This window comes from Homalodisca vitripennis, unplaced genomic scaffold (assembly GCF_021130785.1).
Source record: "Homalodisca vitripennis isolate AUS2020 unplaced genomic scaffold, UT_GWSS_2.1 ScUCBcl_1151;HRSCAF=4421, whole genome shotgun sequence".
In the NCBI taxonomy this organism is placed as follows: domain Eukaryota; kingdom Metazoa; phylum Arthropoda; class Insecta; order Hemiptera; family Cicadellidae; genus Homalodisca; species Homalodisca vitripennis.
Window position 1 is genome coordinate 86376 of NW_025777263.1, and position 16615 is coordinate 102990.

Sequence of the window (16615 nt, forward strand, 5' to 3'; positions counted from 1 at the left end):
TAGGGTTAAAACAAAATTGTTTAATGTTTAAAAAAATTGTAGAATAGAAGACAAGAAACTGACTTAATTTTGAGAATTGGTACTGTCAAGTCTATTTGGACCAACTATTCTATTTTATAGGCAGTAGAAAGGTTAAACTTAAAACGATGCCAATTAGTGATAGTCAAATCTATAATTTTTTAATCTAAATTCCAATTTCAACGCTTTAATAAAATTCATTTCCTGGTTCTCAAGTTTTTAATGCTCCTAAGTACAAGTTTGATTGAAATAAAATCATCACCAAACCAATTTCTACCATTCTTAAACCTCTGGGGGCTGTTCAATAACACAAGAAGTAATCCAGTAGTACCACCTTATTTTAAATGGAGAGTTGCAGGTTCTGGGAAATGGCTATATTTAACATCTTCACTGCTGGTCTATACAGAGTGAGACTGAACAGATGTGCTTAGCTTCTGTGCTGTATGGCATCTGCTCTCTGCTGCAGTCAATGTTTAACCCTTAGAGGTCGGCCGGGACAGTGTCTGTCCCACTCGTGATGAGTGGCCGAGTAGCGCGCGGGACACCTGCTGTCCCGCGCTGTAGTGCTTTGTTCTTTATTTTGTATCTCCTAAAAGAATTAACCTTTTCGTGCAAATTTTTTTTGTTTTATTTCTTAAAAGATTGTATTTCTACAAAAAACTAATCAAAATTGTTGACTTTGAAACGTTTACTTGCAAAGAAAGTAATTTGTATAGTTATTGTGCGTTATTCATCTTCAGTTCTTCACACATTTGGTTTCAACCGTAGTTGAAACGGCTTTGTTTTAAATCTTATTTACTCCCTTTGTGAACATGACTATGTGAAGAATAAGCATAAATTTGTTGTCTCATCTTTCGTTGAACGTACTACAGCTGTAGCGCTATTGTTTACGCTTAAAATCTAATGAAATACATGTTTTTCAAACTAAATTAATGTAAAAACACATATATTAACTGTCAAAGGGTTAAAGAGGACACACAGGTTGGATGCCCTCTGCCCTGAGTACAACATAGGGCTTAAGTTTCAAACTGTGTTATAAACAGTACTTTGTGTCAAATCCACAGAAACTTAGATTTTTAATGTCTCAATATTAATTCTCAATATTAATGAATCATTAACTATACAACTATTTTTAAAACTAATGGTTTATAATTTATATTTATATTTTCCAATTGAAAAAATGCTATAAACCATTAGTATTAACAGAAAATCATGTATTTAATCATTCATAAGCTTTAAAACACAAAAATCTGAGTTTCTGAAGTGAAACAGTTTTAGATTTGAGACGAGTACCTATTTACAGCAGTTTTAAACTTCAGAACCATGTTATAAGTGGAGCCTCAGAAACAAGACCAGTAGCTATCCTGTGTACTCTATTAAGAACTAAAGTATCATATCTTCTACTTTAATTGGTAGAGTATAAAATAGGCTTACAATAAATTATTAGATAGAATACAAGGTGAGGCAGACTAACCGTCCACAATGTATAGCGGCTCAACCGCTTAAATTAAATAACCTTAAATTCACAATAACAAACGTATATTAATTGAGATAAAAGCCATGCGATACATGTATACAAAATTTTAATGAAATCAGTCCAGTGGTGTCGGAGATTAGCATAAACAAACATCGTGATACAAGATTTTTTATATATAAAGATTATTAGTTTTATTTCATATTTTAATTTAGGCTTAACCCATTGCGGATCACTGACAAGCTGGGCTCGTCACGCAGCCGGCGGCCGGACCTAACGATGACGAGCTCAGGTCGCAAAAGCGGTCTGCTTTCAAGTTTCCCTCCAAATAGTTCTATTAATGTCTGATAGATCGGGCGATCGTCTTCACTTGTCAACTAAGAGTGTTTAAGAACGGTCAAAAGTTTTATAAATATCCTACAGATCGCAGTTGTATGTCGAAGTTAAAAAATCATTCATATGAGTTTACTCTCTGCTTTTTAGCGCTTCTGATTGGGTGTTTTCCTCAGTTGTTTTTATAATACTTTTGAGATTAGTGACACAGAACTAAACGACGCAGACGTACATGTTGGCGGGTTTAGTCTAGACAATGGCGCGGATGTTGTAATCGCTTCGCCCGAGCCCCTTTATTTAGACTATGATTCAGACATCATCCCTGCCAACCCCGGAACCTTGCTCGCGTGTTATTGTTCCTACATCACGGATACCCCAGCAGGCCCATGTTCCATATGAATGAATACCTTCACAGCTGAATTTTCTAGTATACAATAGCGAGTGATACGATGTGGCGCACCGTTCGTGCGGCCGCTGACTGTAAATTAATTCGTGCCCGCTGGTGGCCGCGCGCCAAAAACAATACGATCTGCAATGGGTTAATATTATGACACTTTTCAGTGTACAGATTGTGTACTAAATGAATAGATGAATATTGAATTGAATTAAATAAACATGCAGCTATGTTGCCAGAGCTGGAGATTCGGATACAAAATCTGGCGTCAACACAAACAAGTATGTCAAATAGTAATCGTTAGCAGTGTTTACCAGTAAACATAACCAGCAGTGTTGATAGTAATAAAGTAGCAAATGATTTTACTTTTTAATTAAATGTAATTTAATAGATTATAAAATTAATATTTGGTTATGTTGTAGGATGTCATTGATCCTAAGATGCTGATTATGAAGCTAAGAGCTGAAAGGGAACTGGAGGCCTTCGTTAAACCACAGACTGCAGAAGAAAACTAAAATATTTAATATTAGAGTTGATTATTTTTATATGGATATTCGAAACCAAATATTAGCTTGTAAGAAAATGTGTTCATGATCTCTCACTTGTGTTACAACAATTAATATTTTATACAATTAACAAAGTGTTTTTTATTTCTTTCTTACACAATATAAAATGATGATTCAGAAAGGATTAATAAATAAAAGTACATACAATACATGGAAGAATAAAATTTACTTACATTTTATTTAATATATTTATAGTAACTTTATATAAATATTAACAAGTATTATAAAACAGTTCATATTGGTCTATATTACATTTGGAAAATTGTACACTGTATAGTTACCAAAAACCGGAATGTCCAAAGAGGATGGGGCAAGGGCTACGCCAAAAAGACAACAAAAAAGATGAAGAAGAATATCAGAACAGCAAAAACTTTAATCATTAACCACCGGTTGTTTGTTACTGACTGGAAATACTTGACAATTTCATTGTGAGCAGCTTCCACATTGAGTTCTGCGTCTGCAACGTTCGCGTCGATTCTGCAACAATACCAGGATTCAATCAGTGTGGGGTACACAACTGCATGTCTTCCACCTTCTACTACCTATTTGACAACTCCCATCAGTTTGTCATGAAGCATAGCACAAGTTCTTTTTTCCATCATCTTTTAATTGAATGTATATAAAACCTATTGTAAACAGAAATATCCTCATTTGGAATGAAGCCCAAAAACTAGGTTTTAAAAGCTTCCAGGTGATTAGACACAAGCGAAAAACGACAGGTCAAACGAATCATCTTGTACACCAGAAACAAATTCTAGTAACAAAGGAAAGTTTACAAAATTAATTTCTTTTACTTGTTTGATCCAAAGTGATATTTTAAAGTGAATTTTTTTTGCAAACCTTTTTTTAGTCTAATACCTATTGATAAACTCAGGTAGTATATTTTTATTTATAATCATTCAACAGCTGGGATATAGAGGGTGTTCAGTAAAATTGTTCCATCACTGAAATTTTACTCTACACATAAAAATGAGCAAAAAAGTTCATATGAAGGTATGTCCTAAAACATTTAGTTTTCCGTTCATCTGTCTGTATGTGTTTTTTATAAAAAACATTATATCTTTTGAACCGGTTAATATAAAGTTATGAAAACTTAAAAATTGTATTAACCTTTGGTAGACCTTATTAAAAATGAAATATTAAGAAGATACTTTTACCAGTTTCAAAATGGCGGATGTTAGTCAGTTTTGAGTTATTTTTATGGAATAATTTATATATAATATATTACATATTATGATAATACTATATATTCCTTTAAATTTATTAGAAATATTGGCACATAAACTAACCTCTCAACCATTTCCTCCTGTTCCTTGACCATATGTGCAAGCTGCTGAAAGATACCACCGAGCTCCACAATCGTGGATTCAATATTCTGCATCGTCTCTGCTCTACTTGATAAATACTGGTCCTGAAATCACATTGTTTAATTGTATTAATCACATTGGTTTATAACAAAATACAACATTTAATGTATAACATATGTTAATATAATTTCAAATTAAATTATGATTTAAACAAGCACTGATTCAGTATTTTGTAAAGTACTACTGTACTGTAAACTTAAGAAATGAAACTGTGAAAATCAATAATTTACTATGAAAATTATTTTAAACCACAAACTACAGGAAATGAATCGAGTGGATGGATTATCCTTGTTAACCAGGGTGGCTTAATAAATTTAAAATAAAATAGAAATGCCATGGACTATACAAATTAACGCAATTTGTATATTTGTATATTTGTATTGCGTATAAATGGACTATATAAATCATTGCGCAAGATGGCGCCGACTAGAAATGTCACTAAATGTGGTGTGTGCGATAAAAACGTCTCTAAAAATAGTAGAGCGATTCAATGTGAAGGGAAACTGCCATTTGTGGTACCACAGTACATGTGTGGATATTCTAACCGAAGAATATCAGTACATCAGTGACTTAGGAAATAAAATTATCTGGAAATGTGATAAGTGCCGGTCTGGAACAATCGACTGATACTACTGTGAGTAAGACTTTAAAAAGTGATGAAGATAGTAGCTTTAGCAGTGTTTTGAACACATACAAATTTTAACTGACCAGGTTTTTCAGCTATCTGAAAATTATAAAAGACCTAAGTGAACAAATCAATATGCTGAAATCGGAAAACTCCCAGTTAAAGGCTGCCTTGGATAACCAAGCAGAAGCCATTAGTGATATGGTGACAAAGGACAGTCGTTCTTATTCAGGTGTGTGGTGAAACTTGGGGGAGTTACGTGCTCAGCAGGAAATAATAATGGACATTTTTTACCAGCTCAGGAACATTCTGAATACCAAAATCCTCCTCAAAGGACAAAATGGTACCCATCCTAGGTTACGTCATCCGAAAGCTAACCAGCACTTAATAAAGAAGAACTACTCCACTACGATTCAAAGTGAACTGGGACAAACAATGAATTGCGTCAGCTTTTTCAAATAATAGATCATGGATCTCGATCAGCGGATCGGAGTTCTCGTTCCCGTTCTCGTTCCCGTTCTCGTTCTCGCTCAGCATCACCGTCAGCCCTTGGAAATGGAACCTCCGTTTCAAGTAGTGAAAACTCGAAGAGAAATTGCAACTAATAGGAAAAGAAGACTCCAAAATAACCTTACAAATAATGGAAGCTCAAGCAAAAAAAGAACGAGGTTCATAACAGGCAATTCCACTGCCCAACATAACCTCAACACAATTGAGAAGACAATTTTCCTTTTTACTTCTCGTTTTAGTCAGAAACAAAAAGTGAGGACATTGAACAGTACTTAACAAATAAGAAAGATGGAAAATATGTTGTTGATAAGCTCAACTCAAAGCGACCAGACTTGTACTCTTCGTTTAAAGTAGGTATCTCCATCCCAATATTTTCAACGAAATTTATTCTCCTGAGTTTTGGCCATACAACCTGTATGTATCAAAATTCATAAACAGAAAACCATCTGCCGACACAGTAACTTTGCCTACTTCCAACCATGGGCAAAAATTTAAACTTAGTAAGTGCCACGCCCTGGAAAAACCATGATGAACTCGGTAAGTACAGAGTGTCTCTCATTATTTAATTTCTATCATCAAAATGTGCAGTGTCTTTCTAACAAACATTCGCTGATTGAAAAAAGTGGCCATTAACTTGAACCTAGATATACTATGTTTAATCGGAACATTGGCTTTCCTCTGAGGAACTCAATGAATATTCTAACATTGGTAACCTTTCATTAGCCTATGGTTACTGCCGCTCCTCAAGGATACACGGTGGAGTAGCCATATATTCTAGGTTCTCACCCACTCAATATAAGGTAATTGAAAAAATAAATAGCCTATCCACTGAACTGATTGCGAACTAGCCTGCATTGAACTTGTAGATCTAAACTTAGTTTTAATTAATGTGTACAGAAAGTCCAAATGGACACTATGACAATTTTATGGATATAATGGAAAAAAGTGTTAAGCCATATTAATCAAAAAAGTGGAAACGCAATTGTGTGCGGAGACTTCAACCTTCACTTTTCGCCTCAAGGCCAGGACAAGAATGCCGGAAACTTTGTTAACCTTTGCTCCATGTATGGACTTAAAATCAACAATAACTGACCCCACTCGACATAACACTTGTTTAGACAATGTTTTTCACTTCCTTTTGGGGATCAGTTTAAATGTTAGCTTAAGAAACTTCCATGTTAGTGATCACTTAGGTCAACTTTTTGTGTTAAAAAATGTAGAGTTAGTTTCAAATTTTAATAGCAACCCCTTGTCTAGTCTATAAAAATGTGCCAAATATTAATGATAAAACCATCAATCTGTTTAAGTATCTGTTAAGTAAGGAAAGCTGGTCTGATGTTTTTATTGACGAAAGTATTAATGAGAATTTTAACAACTTTGTAAATAGTTTTAAATATTATTATGACATAAGTTTTACTAAACATATTAGAATAAACCCTGGAAACACTAAGAAAACCCAATAGGCCTACAGGAGGTTACACATTGGTACACTCCTGAGCTTGGAGAAATAAAGAATAGGCTAGACTTTCTCTACTCACTAGCTAAAAATGGGAGTGAACAGCAAAATTGCAATCTCTTTAGAACTAGTTATAATAGGCTTAAAGCATGTTATAGGAACAAAATAAGAGAAGCCAAAAAGGAGGCAAATATGTTAAAAATAAAGTGTTCAGAAAACCAAACTAAAATCATTGTGGAATATTGTAAATAAGTCTAAGAAGGGTTCAAGTGGAACTCATAGGTTTGATAATAATGTTTTTACTCAGATGAATTTAATAATTATTTTGTAAATGTTTCAAAAGAAATCAAACAGACCCTGACTAGTCAAAATACAACTCATTGTGCTTTAGATTTTTTAGTTCGTAGAGATGTTCCTGAGACTGTAACTTGTTTTAGTTTTAATGATGTCTCTGAAAATGATGTATTAAATGTAGTTAAACAGTTGTCTAATAAGTCAAGCAAAGATCATTTTGGTTTTTCAAACAGACTGGTAAAAGATACCATCTGCTGTTACATCAATCCTCTTACTGCTCTAATTAATAAGTGTCTGTCTCAAGGTGAATTTCCTAACATTTTAAAGGTTACTAAGGTGATTCCTGTTTTTAAAAAGGGTAAAAAAGATCAACTTAACAACTTTAGACCTATTGCAATTGTTCCTGTCTTATCTAAGGTAATAGAAATTATAATCAGCAAACAGCTTATGCATTACATGGAGTTTTAACAAGTTAATCTGTAGTTCACAATTTGGTTTTAGAAAAGGTCTTTCTACAGCCAATGCCTTAATAAAATTGGGTGGAACAAATTCTAGGCTGCTTTGAAGAAAAGGAACTTGCTGCGGTCACCTTTTGTGACCTCAGCAAGGCCTTTGACTGTGTGTGTCTCACGAGCTTTTAGTAAATAAACTTCAGCACTATAAAATTGAAGGCTCTGCCTTAAAAATTTTCCAAAGTTACCTGAAAAATCGCAAACAATATGTAGTAAGCAACAACAAGGAATCAAGCAGCCTAGATGTAAATTGTGGTGTCCCGCAAGGGTCAGTGCTTGGCCCCATACTTTTCATTATTATGATCAATGATTTGAGTGAATGTGTACCTGCGGATGTCGTCCTCTATGCTGATGACACTACAATCATAAAATAAACAACCTAGTAGCAGTCTAGCATTGGCACATGCTAAAATCAAATCAAAATCTCATTCAAAATTGGTTGACTGCTAATGAATTGGTATTAAATACAAATAAAACAGTGACAACCTTTTTTGGCCTTAAAGAAAAACCAGAACAACACACAGAAAATCCAACTTTTTGGGCTTAACCCTTGATCCAACATTATGTTGGCATCAACCACATAATTGGTCTCAAAATTAAACTTAGCAGAAGCATTTATGCCTTAAAACGCTTATGTGGTGAATTGGACCAGAACGGGATCCGCACTGCCTATTTTGGTATTTTCCAATCACATATTACCTATGGTCTTGTTGTATGGGGTGGAGCCTCCCATGCCGAAGAGGTATTTATACTACAGAAAAAGGCTATCCGTATCATTGCTGGAGCTGGTAGGCTTGATCACTGTAGGGATATTTTTGTACAGCTCAGGATTCTCACTCTACCTTGTCTGTATATAATGCAATGCTTGTTGTATCTTAGAAAAAAATGAAGACAGAATTATGCTCAGAAATGAAATCCACTCGTACAATACAAGAAATAGCCATTTAATAAATTTACCTCCACATAGACTTAGCAAAAGTGAAAAAAAACCCTCTGCACATTGCATCTAAATTCATGAATAAATTGCCTATGGAAATGAAAAAATTAAAAGACTGTTCTTTTAAATCAAAATTATATAATTTCTTGTTAAATAATGCATTTTTATTCAATAAGTGAGTTTTTATTGAGACAATGGACTGACAATGACTTCTTTAACTAGTGAAGTACAATTATAAATTATACTGACCTGCCTATGTATTTGTGTGAAATATCTTGTGGCCAATAAATTATTCTATTCTATTCTATTCTATTCTAACATAAGGAAGATAACGGTAGAAAATACCAATTTTTTAAAGACATGTCTTTGCACCAATACAAGTAAGCATTTATGAGGTTTACTCCTTCAATTGGCTTACAATTTGGAAATTCTTTATTAACATGTTCATTAAAAATGGAGTTTACTAAGTTAAATGTGTATATAATGCCGTAGGTTTTTCTTTACTGATAGTAAACCATTTATAGTAGAGTATTACATATTGCACACTATCTACCAGCTGTGAAGTCCTGTCTTCAAATTGTTTCCTCGACTTGTTCATAAATACAATGATACATGATTGAAGAGTTTAATACCCTTATATTTTTTCTCATATTAAGCAAGGCGATGTTCAGAATGTACATAGAATAGTGTCAATAAGAACAAATAATTAAAGCTATTATACCAGCATTCTTAACTTGAGCTTAATACAAAATTATCCCAGCGTAATTCAGTAAATTCCTAAAAATGTACACAGACCCATGTCAATGAAATAATTTTCCAATGTTAATTAAAACTTTTTAATGCTTAATCCAAATTTAATTAAACTTGGGTTATTTTTTAGAAATTTAACTACTCTGTATGTGGGATTTCTTTTCATAAAATTTTAACGTATGTTAACTCTCCACACATACATCTACATTATTTTGTATGTTGGGAAGTGAAAAATTTACATATTAGTCTAAATCTCATCATAATATAATTAGTACAGCTAGTATAACTACAGTATTTTTTAAATGTGTTATTGTTTTTTTACAGAAGAACAAAAATAAACAGATTTTTGAAAAGCAAGTAACGTACATGTTACTGATGGTCCACATGGCACTATCAGACATGGCAGAGGTAGATCTTGGAAAAGTTTATTGTTTCCAGCTATGGAAAAGTATAATCTTGATGGCAGTTATCACGTTTACAATATTTTTTTAACTAAAACTATAAATTATTTTTAAATGAAAAGATACAGCGGTTTTTTTTTAACACACTATATTAGAAGCTTATTCGAATAATCATAAGGTTACTTTTTACAAAAATGCAATTTATATTGTAGACTGTATAATTCAGAAATTGTACAGAATTTGTCCATACGCAATGAAATACACAGTAGTCCAAATATATTTTTTTTAAAACCATTAAATACATAATAAAAATGCTTTATTCATGTATGAGTTTTGTTTCTGTATAGAGACAGAAATACTTACAGATGTCGCTATAACTTACCGTTTCATCGTAGATGAGTGCCTGAGACTGCATGATATGCTGGTGAGGTTCGTGGTTGGGACAGATCTATACTGACTTGCTCATCAGCAAGCAGAACGGAGCCATGGTGGTGTCCTGACATGGCTGACGGGGGGAGGGAGGGGGACACAGCACCTTGTGAGAACTGTTCTCTCTCCGACTCTTGGCCAACTTCAGGTTCTGCAGTGAGAACAAAATCATGAGTTGGGATCTTCATAAACTTAACTACATTATAATAGTTTATTCAGTGTTTGTTGTAACTTGTTAGTACTGTACATTGTCAATCAAGAACAATTAGAGGAACATCTGTAATTTCTTTTAACCCTTTCCGGGCCAGGCGGCAATATATTGCCGCCTTGATATTTGTCGTTTTCTTAAATAAATACGACGTCAAATGATTAAAGTTTTAAGTTTTTTTTATTCCCTGGTATATTTGTAGATAATTAATATGAATATCATATTTATTTTGGAGGTCTATGTGTTTTTATTTCGTAATTGTCACGTAACATTATCAGCTGACTCGATCTATTGTTGTTAATTCTTTATGCTTTAGTGTAATTGTATTATTGTATGCTGGATTCTTCTTCATTATTTTATTTTGTGGTTGTAAATATTAGTAGTGTTAGTAGTTACCTGCTTAGCTATTGTGTGTAGTAGTTACAATGACTGACAATTTGCGATCTCACGGGAGTAAAATTTATTGTAAGTAGCATATTTGTAAATAGAAAAAGTGTAAATAAATTTCAAATAAAATTGTGTAAATATTTCTTGGTAAATAGTGTTTTTTAACTGTATTGAAACTGTTTATGGATCCTACAATCATCTGTTTACCGGTACATCCATAATGTGAATATTTATTTTAAGTTTCTTGCAGTGTAAGAGTCAGTTGCTTGATCATTTATAAAATGTTGCGAAGTACAATTATGCGTATTTATACAAAATGTATCATAATAAATTTATTTATGAGAGAAATAACACAAAATTTTGTATGGTTGTTCCTTTCTAGATGAATAATATAATAACATAGCTTCCCACAGTAAAATTATTTTTTCTTTTTTAGTTATTTACAAAAAAAAATACAAAAATAAAAATTTTTTTATGTACCGGTAATCCATTAAAAAACATCATTTTTTTCTAAATTTTAAATTACTTAAAACTACATTTATATATTTTTTTAATTGATAGTATATATCTATACGAGTAATTTGGTGCAACTTTTAGGTCATTCTCTAATTTGTATGAAAAGTTATAAATTTTAATCTAAGAGACTGCAAAATCGCCAATTTTAGCCTGGCACTTTTGACTAGTCACAAGGGGATATGATATGTGAAAAAATTTTGCAACACCTCACATTTGGTCCTGGCCCTGAAAGGGTTAAGGATAGATTGATACCCTATTCTGCTGATCTATAGGAGGATCTTATCAAACAGAATAAGGAGGAAAGTCGGTACAGTAACAGATCGACGGTACTGATGAAAAGTCCTTTGATCACAGATAGGATGTAAACCTGCACTACCTCTTACTCAGTCCACTGTATTTGACCTCTCCTCAAATTTCACCAGAAATGTTAGGAAACGTGTTACTATATATTTATGTTCAGTAGACACTTAAATTATCACAGTTTATCATTAAGTAGTACTAAATGTTACTAAAATGATACTTTTCCAAGTGGTTTTTTTTTTTGGACAAGGCACTTTGAAACCAGAGGTTTTATCATCATCAGGCGACTTTACAAATAAATATTTACATTATTTTTATTACAATCAATATTAAAATAACTATATGGTGTTAAATATACAATTACAAACATTTTTGAAATAAAAAAAATATTTTGGAATTATTGAAATTTGGAGTTTTCCAATTGCTCCTAAGAGTCTTCAATTATCATTAAGTAGTTTTAAGAGCAGTTTTTGGTGTCTCTCAACTATGTAAACATTTTTATTCTAATTATTTGAGGCTTGCTCTCCTGTATATTTAACATTAATACAGTATAAACCACAAACTGTGTATACTGTGGTTTTAGCAAGGTATGAAACCACATTTCTTTCAATCAAAAGCCGACTAAAGACTTACCTCGGTCCTGACCTCCAGCACCAGTTTAAACTCATTGCTCATGTTTGCCAGCTTGGACTGGAGGGCGAGCACAACACTGGAGGAGTGAGAGAGCAAGTGTTGTCTGGTACCGGTGGCCACCGACTGTCTCTGAGCCTTCGACACCTCCTGGAGTCTAGCTATCTGTTGGTTCAGACTGTTCAGGTCCTCTTTGATTATGTATGTCAATTCCTGTATTTCCGCCGGCCGGGTCGTTGAATAAAGATTTCCGTTTTGCCACTGGAAATTAGATTTATACAGTAATTTTTGGAAAATATTTTTATACAAAAAAATAATCTACAAATAGAATGAATAGTAGTGCTTTCTATCTAGAATGTTACTGATATGCATGGAATGATCCTCAACCAAATTAATAGTTCATAAAATACCAAAACAAATTAGGGGCTTTCTAATTTAAAAAGAACTGACTACATCACTTAAAGGTTTTTTTATTTAAATTAATTGTGTTTAAATTAATTAATTAAGTAGGAAGGGTTTGCAATATTTCATTATGCATGCAATAAAAAAACCTAAGAATTTTTCTTTTTTTTACACAAATTTTAATTCGTCTTGCTACAGCACTTCTAACTAATGTACTACAACATTTGTAAAAATAAGAACACATTTCATACTTACGTAGTGTGAGTTTCTCCAGCTTGGTGTAAGTACTTGTGATGTTCTTTCCGATGGTGCGGGCAATGACCATGAACTCGCCATAGCTCTGAATGTGCTTGGCTTTGCGAGGATCACGAGCTGCCACGGCTCGCACCACTTGTCGACTCGCCAACGATCTGATCGCATTGCTGAACTCAAGTGTCCTGTCCCGAGATGTCATTTTATGGAATTCCTTTTCTGCAAAACACAACTCTTAACATACACTTTTGTAAAGAATTAACAGAATGATTTTTGAACCACAAAATTTGCTAAAACAGCCATAAATTTACCACAACAGCCTGCTTAAGATTTAATGCCATTAAAAAATGTTTCTCGATACTTTACGAAGAGTGAAATTCTGTCACTTTCACTTTATATTTAATAAGTTGTCCAAAATACAATAGCATGTTTGTATAGCCTATATTAGGTCACATGAAAAGAATGAGTTATATTAATTTAGTTTTATGAGTCAGAACAATTTTTAATTATCAAGAGATAACCTAATTTCATTTTAATTAAAACAATAAACACACCAATTTATAAAAATTATTAACATTTGATAGGTAATCAATTTGTTTGTATTTTCTAAAATATTTTAATTTAAAACGTTTTAATAGTAATTAATAGAAACATTTGTCTTAAAATAAATATTCTTTATACTTCTAATTTCAATAACAATTGTATCACAAAAAGTACTTGCTCCACCGAGGCTCAAACCCGAATCTGTTACTTGCTGGGTGAAAATATTACATTTAAAATATTTCATTAAGTAGAAAACTTCACCTTATATTATGATAATTTTATAGAACAAATCAGACCCATTGATTAGTAGGTATATAAGCTCATAACCCAAAGATTAATAGACTAAAGTATCAGATTATAAATACACGTTCAATTTCCAAGATGTTCACGTCTTTGAGATAAAAATTCATGCACTGCTAAAAGATACACAAGCAATATAATCCCTACTGAGCTATCATTTAATTACTTTTTCTGGGGATCAGTTGCTTATTTTAACAACACTATATATACTCATTCTAAATAACATTTATTTGGTAAAAGTATTATATCAGACAAAAATTACATCAAAGCACTTGAAAGGGAATTGTGCACAGGATTGGAAAATGACAAGAAGGAAACAGCTGAAAGAAAGAAAGTATATGATATGAAATTAAAATCTTTAAGAAAACAGCAAGTAAGTCAGCATATAGAAGAATCTGGCAACAAATCAAAAGCACTTTGGGAAGTAATTAACAAAGAAAGAGCAGCTAAAACGATATCTAGCAACAAACTTGCTCTCAATATAGATGGAAAATTCACAGAAAATCCCAGTAAAGTGTTGCCAACCATCTCAATTACTTCTTTGCCAATATTGCTGATGAAACACTTAAAACAGAAACACCTCAAAACTTGCAAAACAATCACAGCACAACTTCTCAACAAAAACCAAGCTCCTTTTCACACCATCAACACAGAAAGAAGTACTTGCCATTATAGATAGTATGAAGCAAAAAACATCAGCAGGTCACTGGATGATATATCCTCAAAAACTCATAAAAAGCTGTAAAGAGGAAATCATTGTCCCCTTCACACACATCATTAATTAAGTCACTACAAGAAGGCATCTTCCCAGACAAACTGAAAACTTCAAAAATGTATCCTAAGTATAAAAAATGGCCCAACCACAGAAGCAACCAGCTATCGTCCCATATCACTTATTCCAACATTTTTCTAAAATAATTGAAAAGGTTATCCTAACAAGACTTCTTAATTACTTAAGCCAATAACAATCTGTTGACTGAAAACCAACATGGATTCCTGAAGGCCGGATCTACCACAACAGCCATCGTACAGTTAGTTGAGTATATCATTGACCAAATTGAAAGTGGAAAAAACTGTTACAAGCTTGTTCCTAGATATTAGTAAAGCATTCGACTGCATAGACCACTCATTGCTCCTAGAAAAACTACACCAACTGGGAATCAAAGGAACATCAGCTAACTGGTTCAGGACCTTTCTTCAGTGGAAGACAGCAGTTAGTGGAACTAAAACACAACCTGAACGGAACAACTACCAAGGTTCACTCAAACCCCACTTCAGGTGAATAGAGGAGTACCACAAGGGACAGTTGCTTGGACCTGTCCTTTTCCTCTTGATTACAAACGACCTACCTCAGTACCTGACCAACCTCTGCCCAAACAATAATGTATGCAGATGATACTGTTCTAACATTAAGCTAACAAAAATAAAAATTAACTTGAAATAGATACACGAACCATCCTCAACTCAGCAAAAACAATACTGTAGGACAAACGACCTAGTTTTGAATGAAGAGTAAAACTGTACAGATGACGTTTATAGCGCAAGAGGGAAACACAACAGAATGGGATAACCTGACTTAAAAGTTACAAGATAATTTAAAATATTTAGGTACTAATCTTGACATGAAACTCAATTGGAAGGCTCGTGTTGATGTGTCTGTGGCAAGAAGGACTTGCATCGGGCACCTATGTCATAAGAAGGATAAAAGAAATATGTGGAACATCTGCAGCAAGAATTGCCTACTTTGCTCTTTTTGAGGCACATGTTAGATATGGCATAGCAGCATGGGGTGGAACTACTAGCTCCAATCATGGAAAGAGTTTTCTTGCAGCAGAAGAAAACAATAAGATGCTTAACAGGCCTTGGATTTCAAAGCAGCTGTCGAAGAGCATTCCAGGAGCACAAAATACTTACAGTACCTGCACTTTACATAAGCGAGGTTAATTCTAACTAGTAATCTCATCAAACAAGCCAAAACTTGGAGATTATCACCAATATAACACCAGAAATGCCTCAGATTTCTCACTTCCAGCACATCACCTGAGCTTTTCTGAAAGGAAGCCAACCTTCAGGGGGAGCACGGTATTTCAACAACCTGCCAGACCACATCAAACAAGACACGGGAAAGACCTTCAAGGGAAAACTCCTTCGATGGCTTGAAGATCATCCCTTCTATAGCGAAAAGGAATTCATGGGAGTGGAAGACTTTAAGATAACACTCGCAAGATAGAATCTTCATTTTTATGTAACATTGTTTTGACGCCAATACCGATCTCTATGATTGTGTAAATAAAGAAAGATTGTCTATTGTCTATAACGTGAAGAATGATAAAACTGCAACTTGCATAAAAAAAGAAAATAGGCAGTACAAAAGTAATTCTCAACAATAAAATACTAAAGTACAGAACAAAATTGTTACTGTTACATGCACGATGGACTGACAGACAGTTGAAAATTTTCTGTTTTGCTAAGCAGCACAGGTATATATTTTGTACCCAACATGTGAATGTAATTAATTTAGAAAAAATTATTTGGCATACAATCTAGTTTTTTGATAACGTTGAAAAATTAAAATATTAACAATCACGATTATAGACAGTAATAATACATTGCCATCATAAAATCCAGTAGTTTTATTAAAGAATCACAGTGCCAGTCAGTACGGATAACAAGAAAAACTCAATCAAGATTTAATAAGGACTTGAGATTACCAGCCTAACTTGCAAATTAGATTATTTAACCCTTCCCACACCATTAACCCTGGAACTGGCGGTCATATTTCTCTCAGTGGGCAGAGTGTTTTTAGTACTTCCATACATTGCCTTACATTTATTTTATTATTACATGTTTTACTATAAATCAACTATGTCATATTATATATTTTTTTATTTCAGCATTGTTCAAGGAATATTTTCACGTAATATATTTAAAACAAAAATATCCTTACTCTACCTCTTCATGAAAAACATTTTTTTTAGAAAAAAGAAAAGTTAGTTCAAACGTTTTGATTT

The 16615-nt window shown here is 33.2% G+C and overlaps 1 protein-coding gene across 1 annotated transcript; it reads right to left on the reverse strand.

Annotated features, from left to right (window-relative positions):
• Nucleotides 1–2932: 2932 nt before the first annotated feature.
• On the reverse strand, nucleotides 2933–12980 carry LOC124371236 (syntaxin-5-like; the record flags this gene model as incomplete). Its single annotated transcript, XM_046829572.1, is given in 8 exon segments — nucleotides 2933–3262; nucleotides 4075–4196; nucleotides 10020–10064; nucleotides 10066–10191; nucleotides 10194–10217; nucleotides 12111–12338; nucleotides 12340–12368; nucleotides 12765–12980. Coding segments are annotated over 8 exon segments (950 nt in total), but the record flags the coding sequence as incomplete, so codon positions are not given.
• Between the last annotated feature and the right edge of the window lie 3635 nt (nucleotides 12981–16615).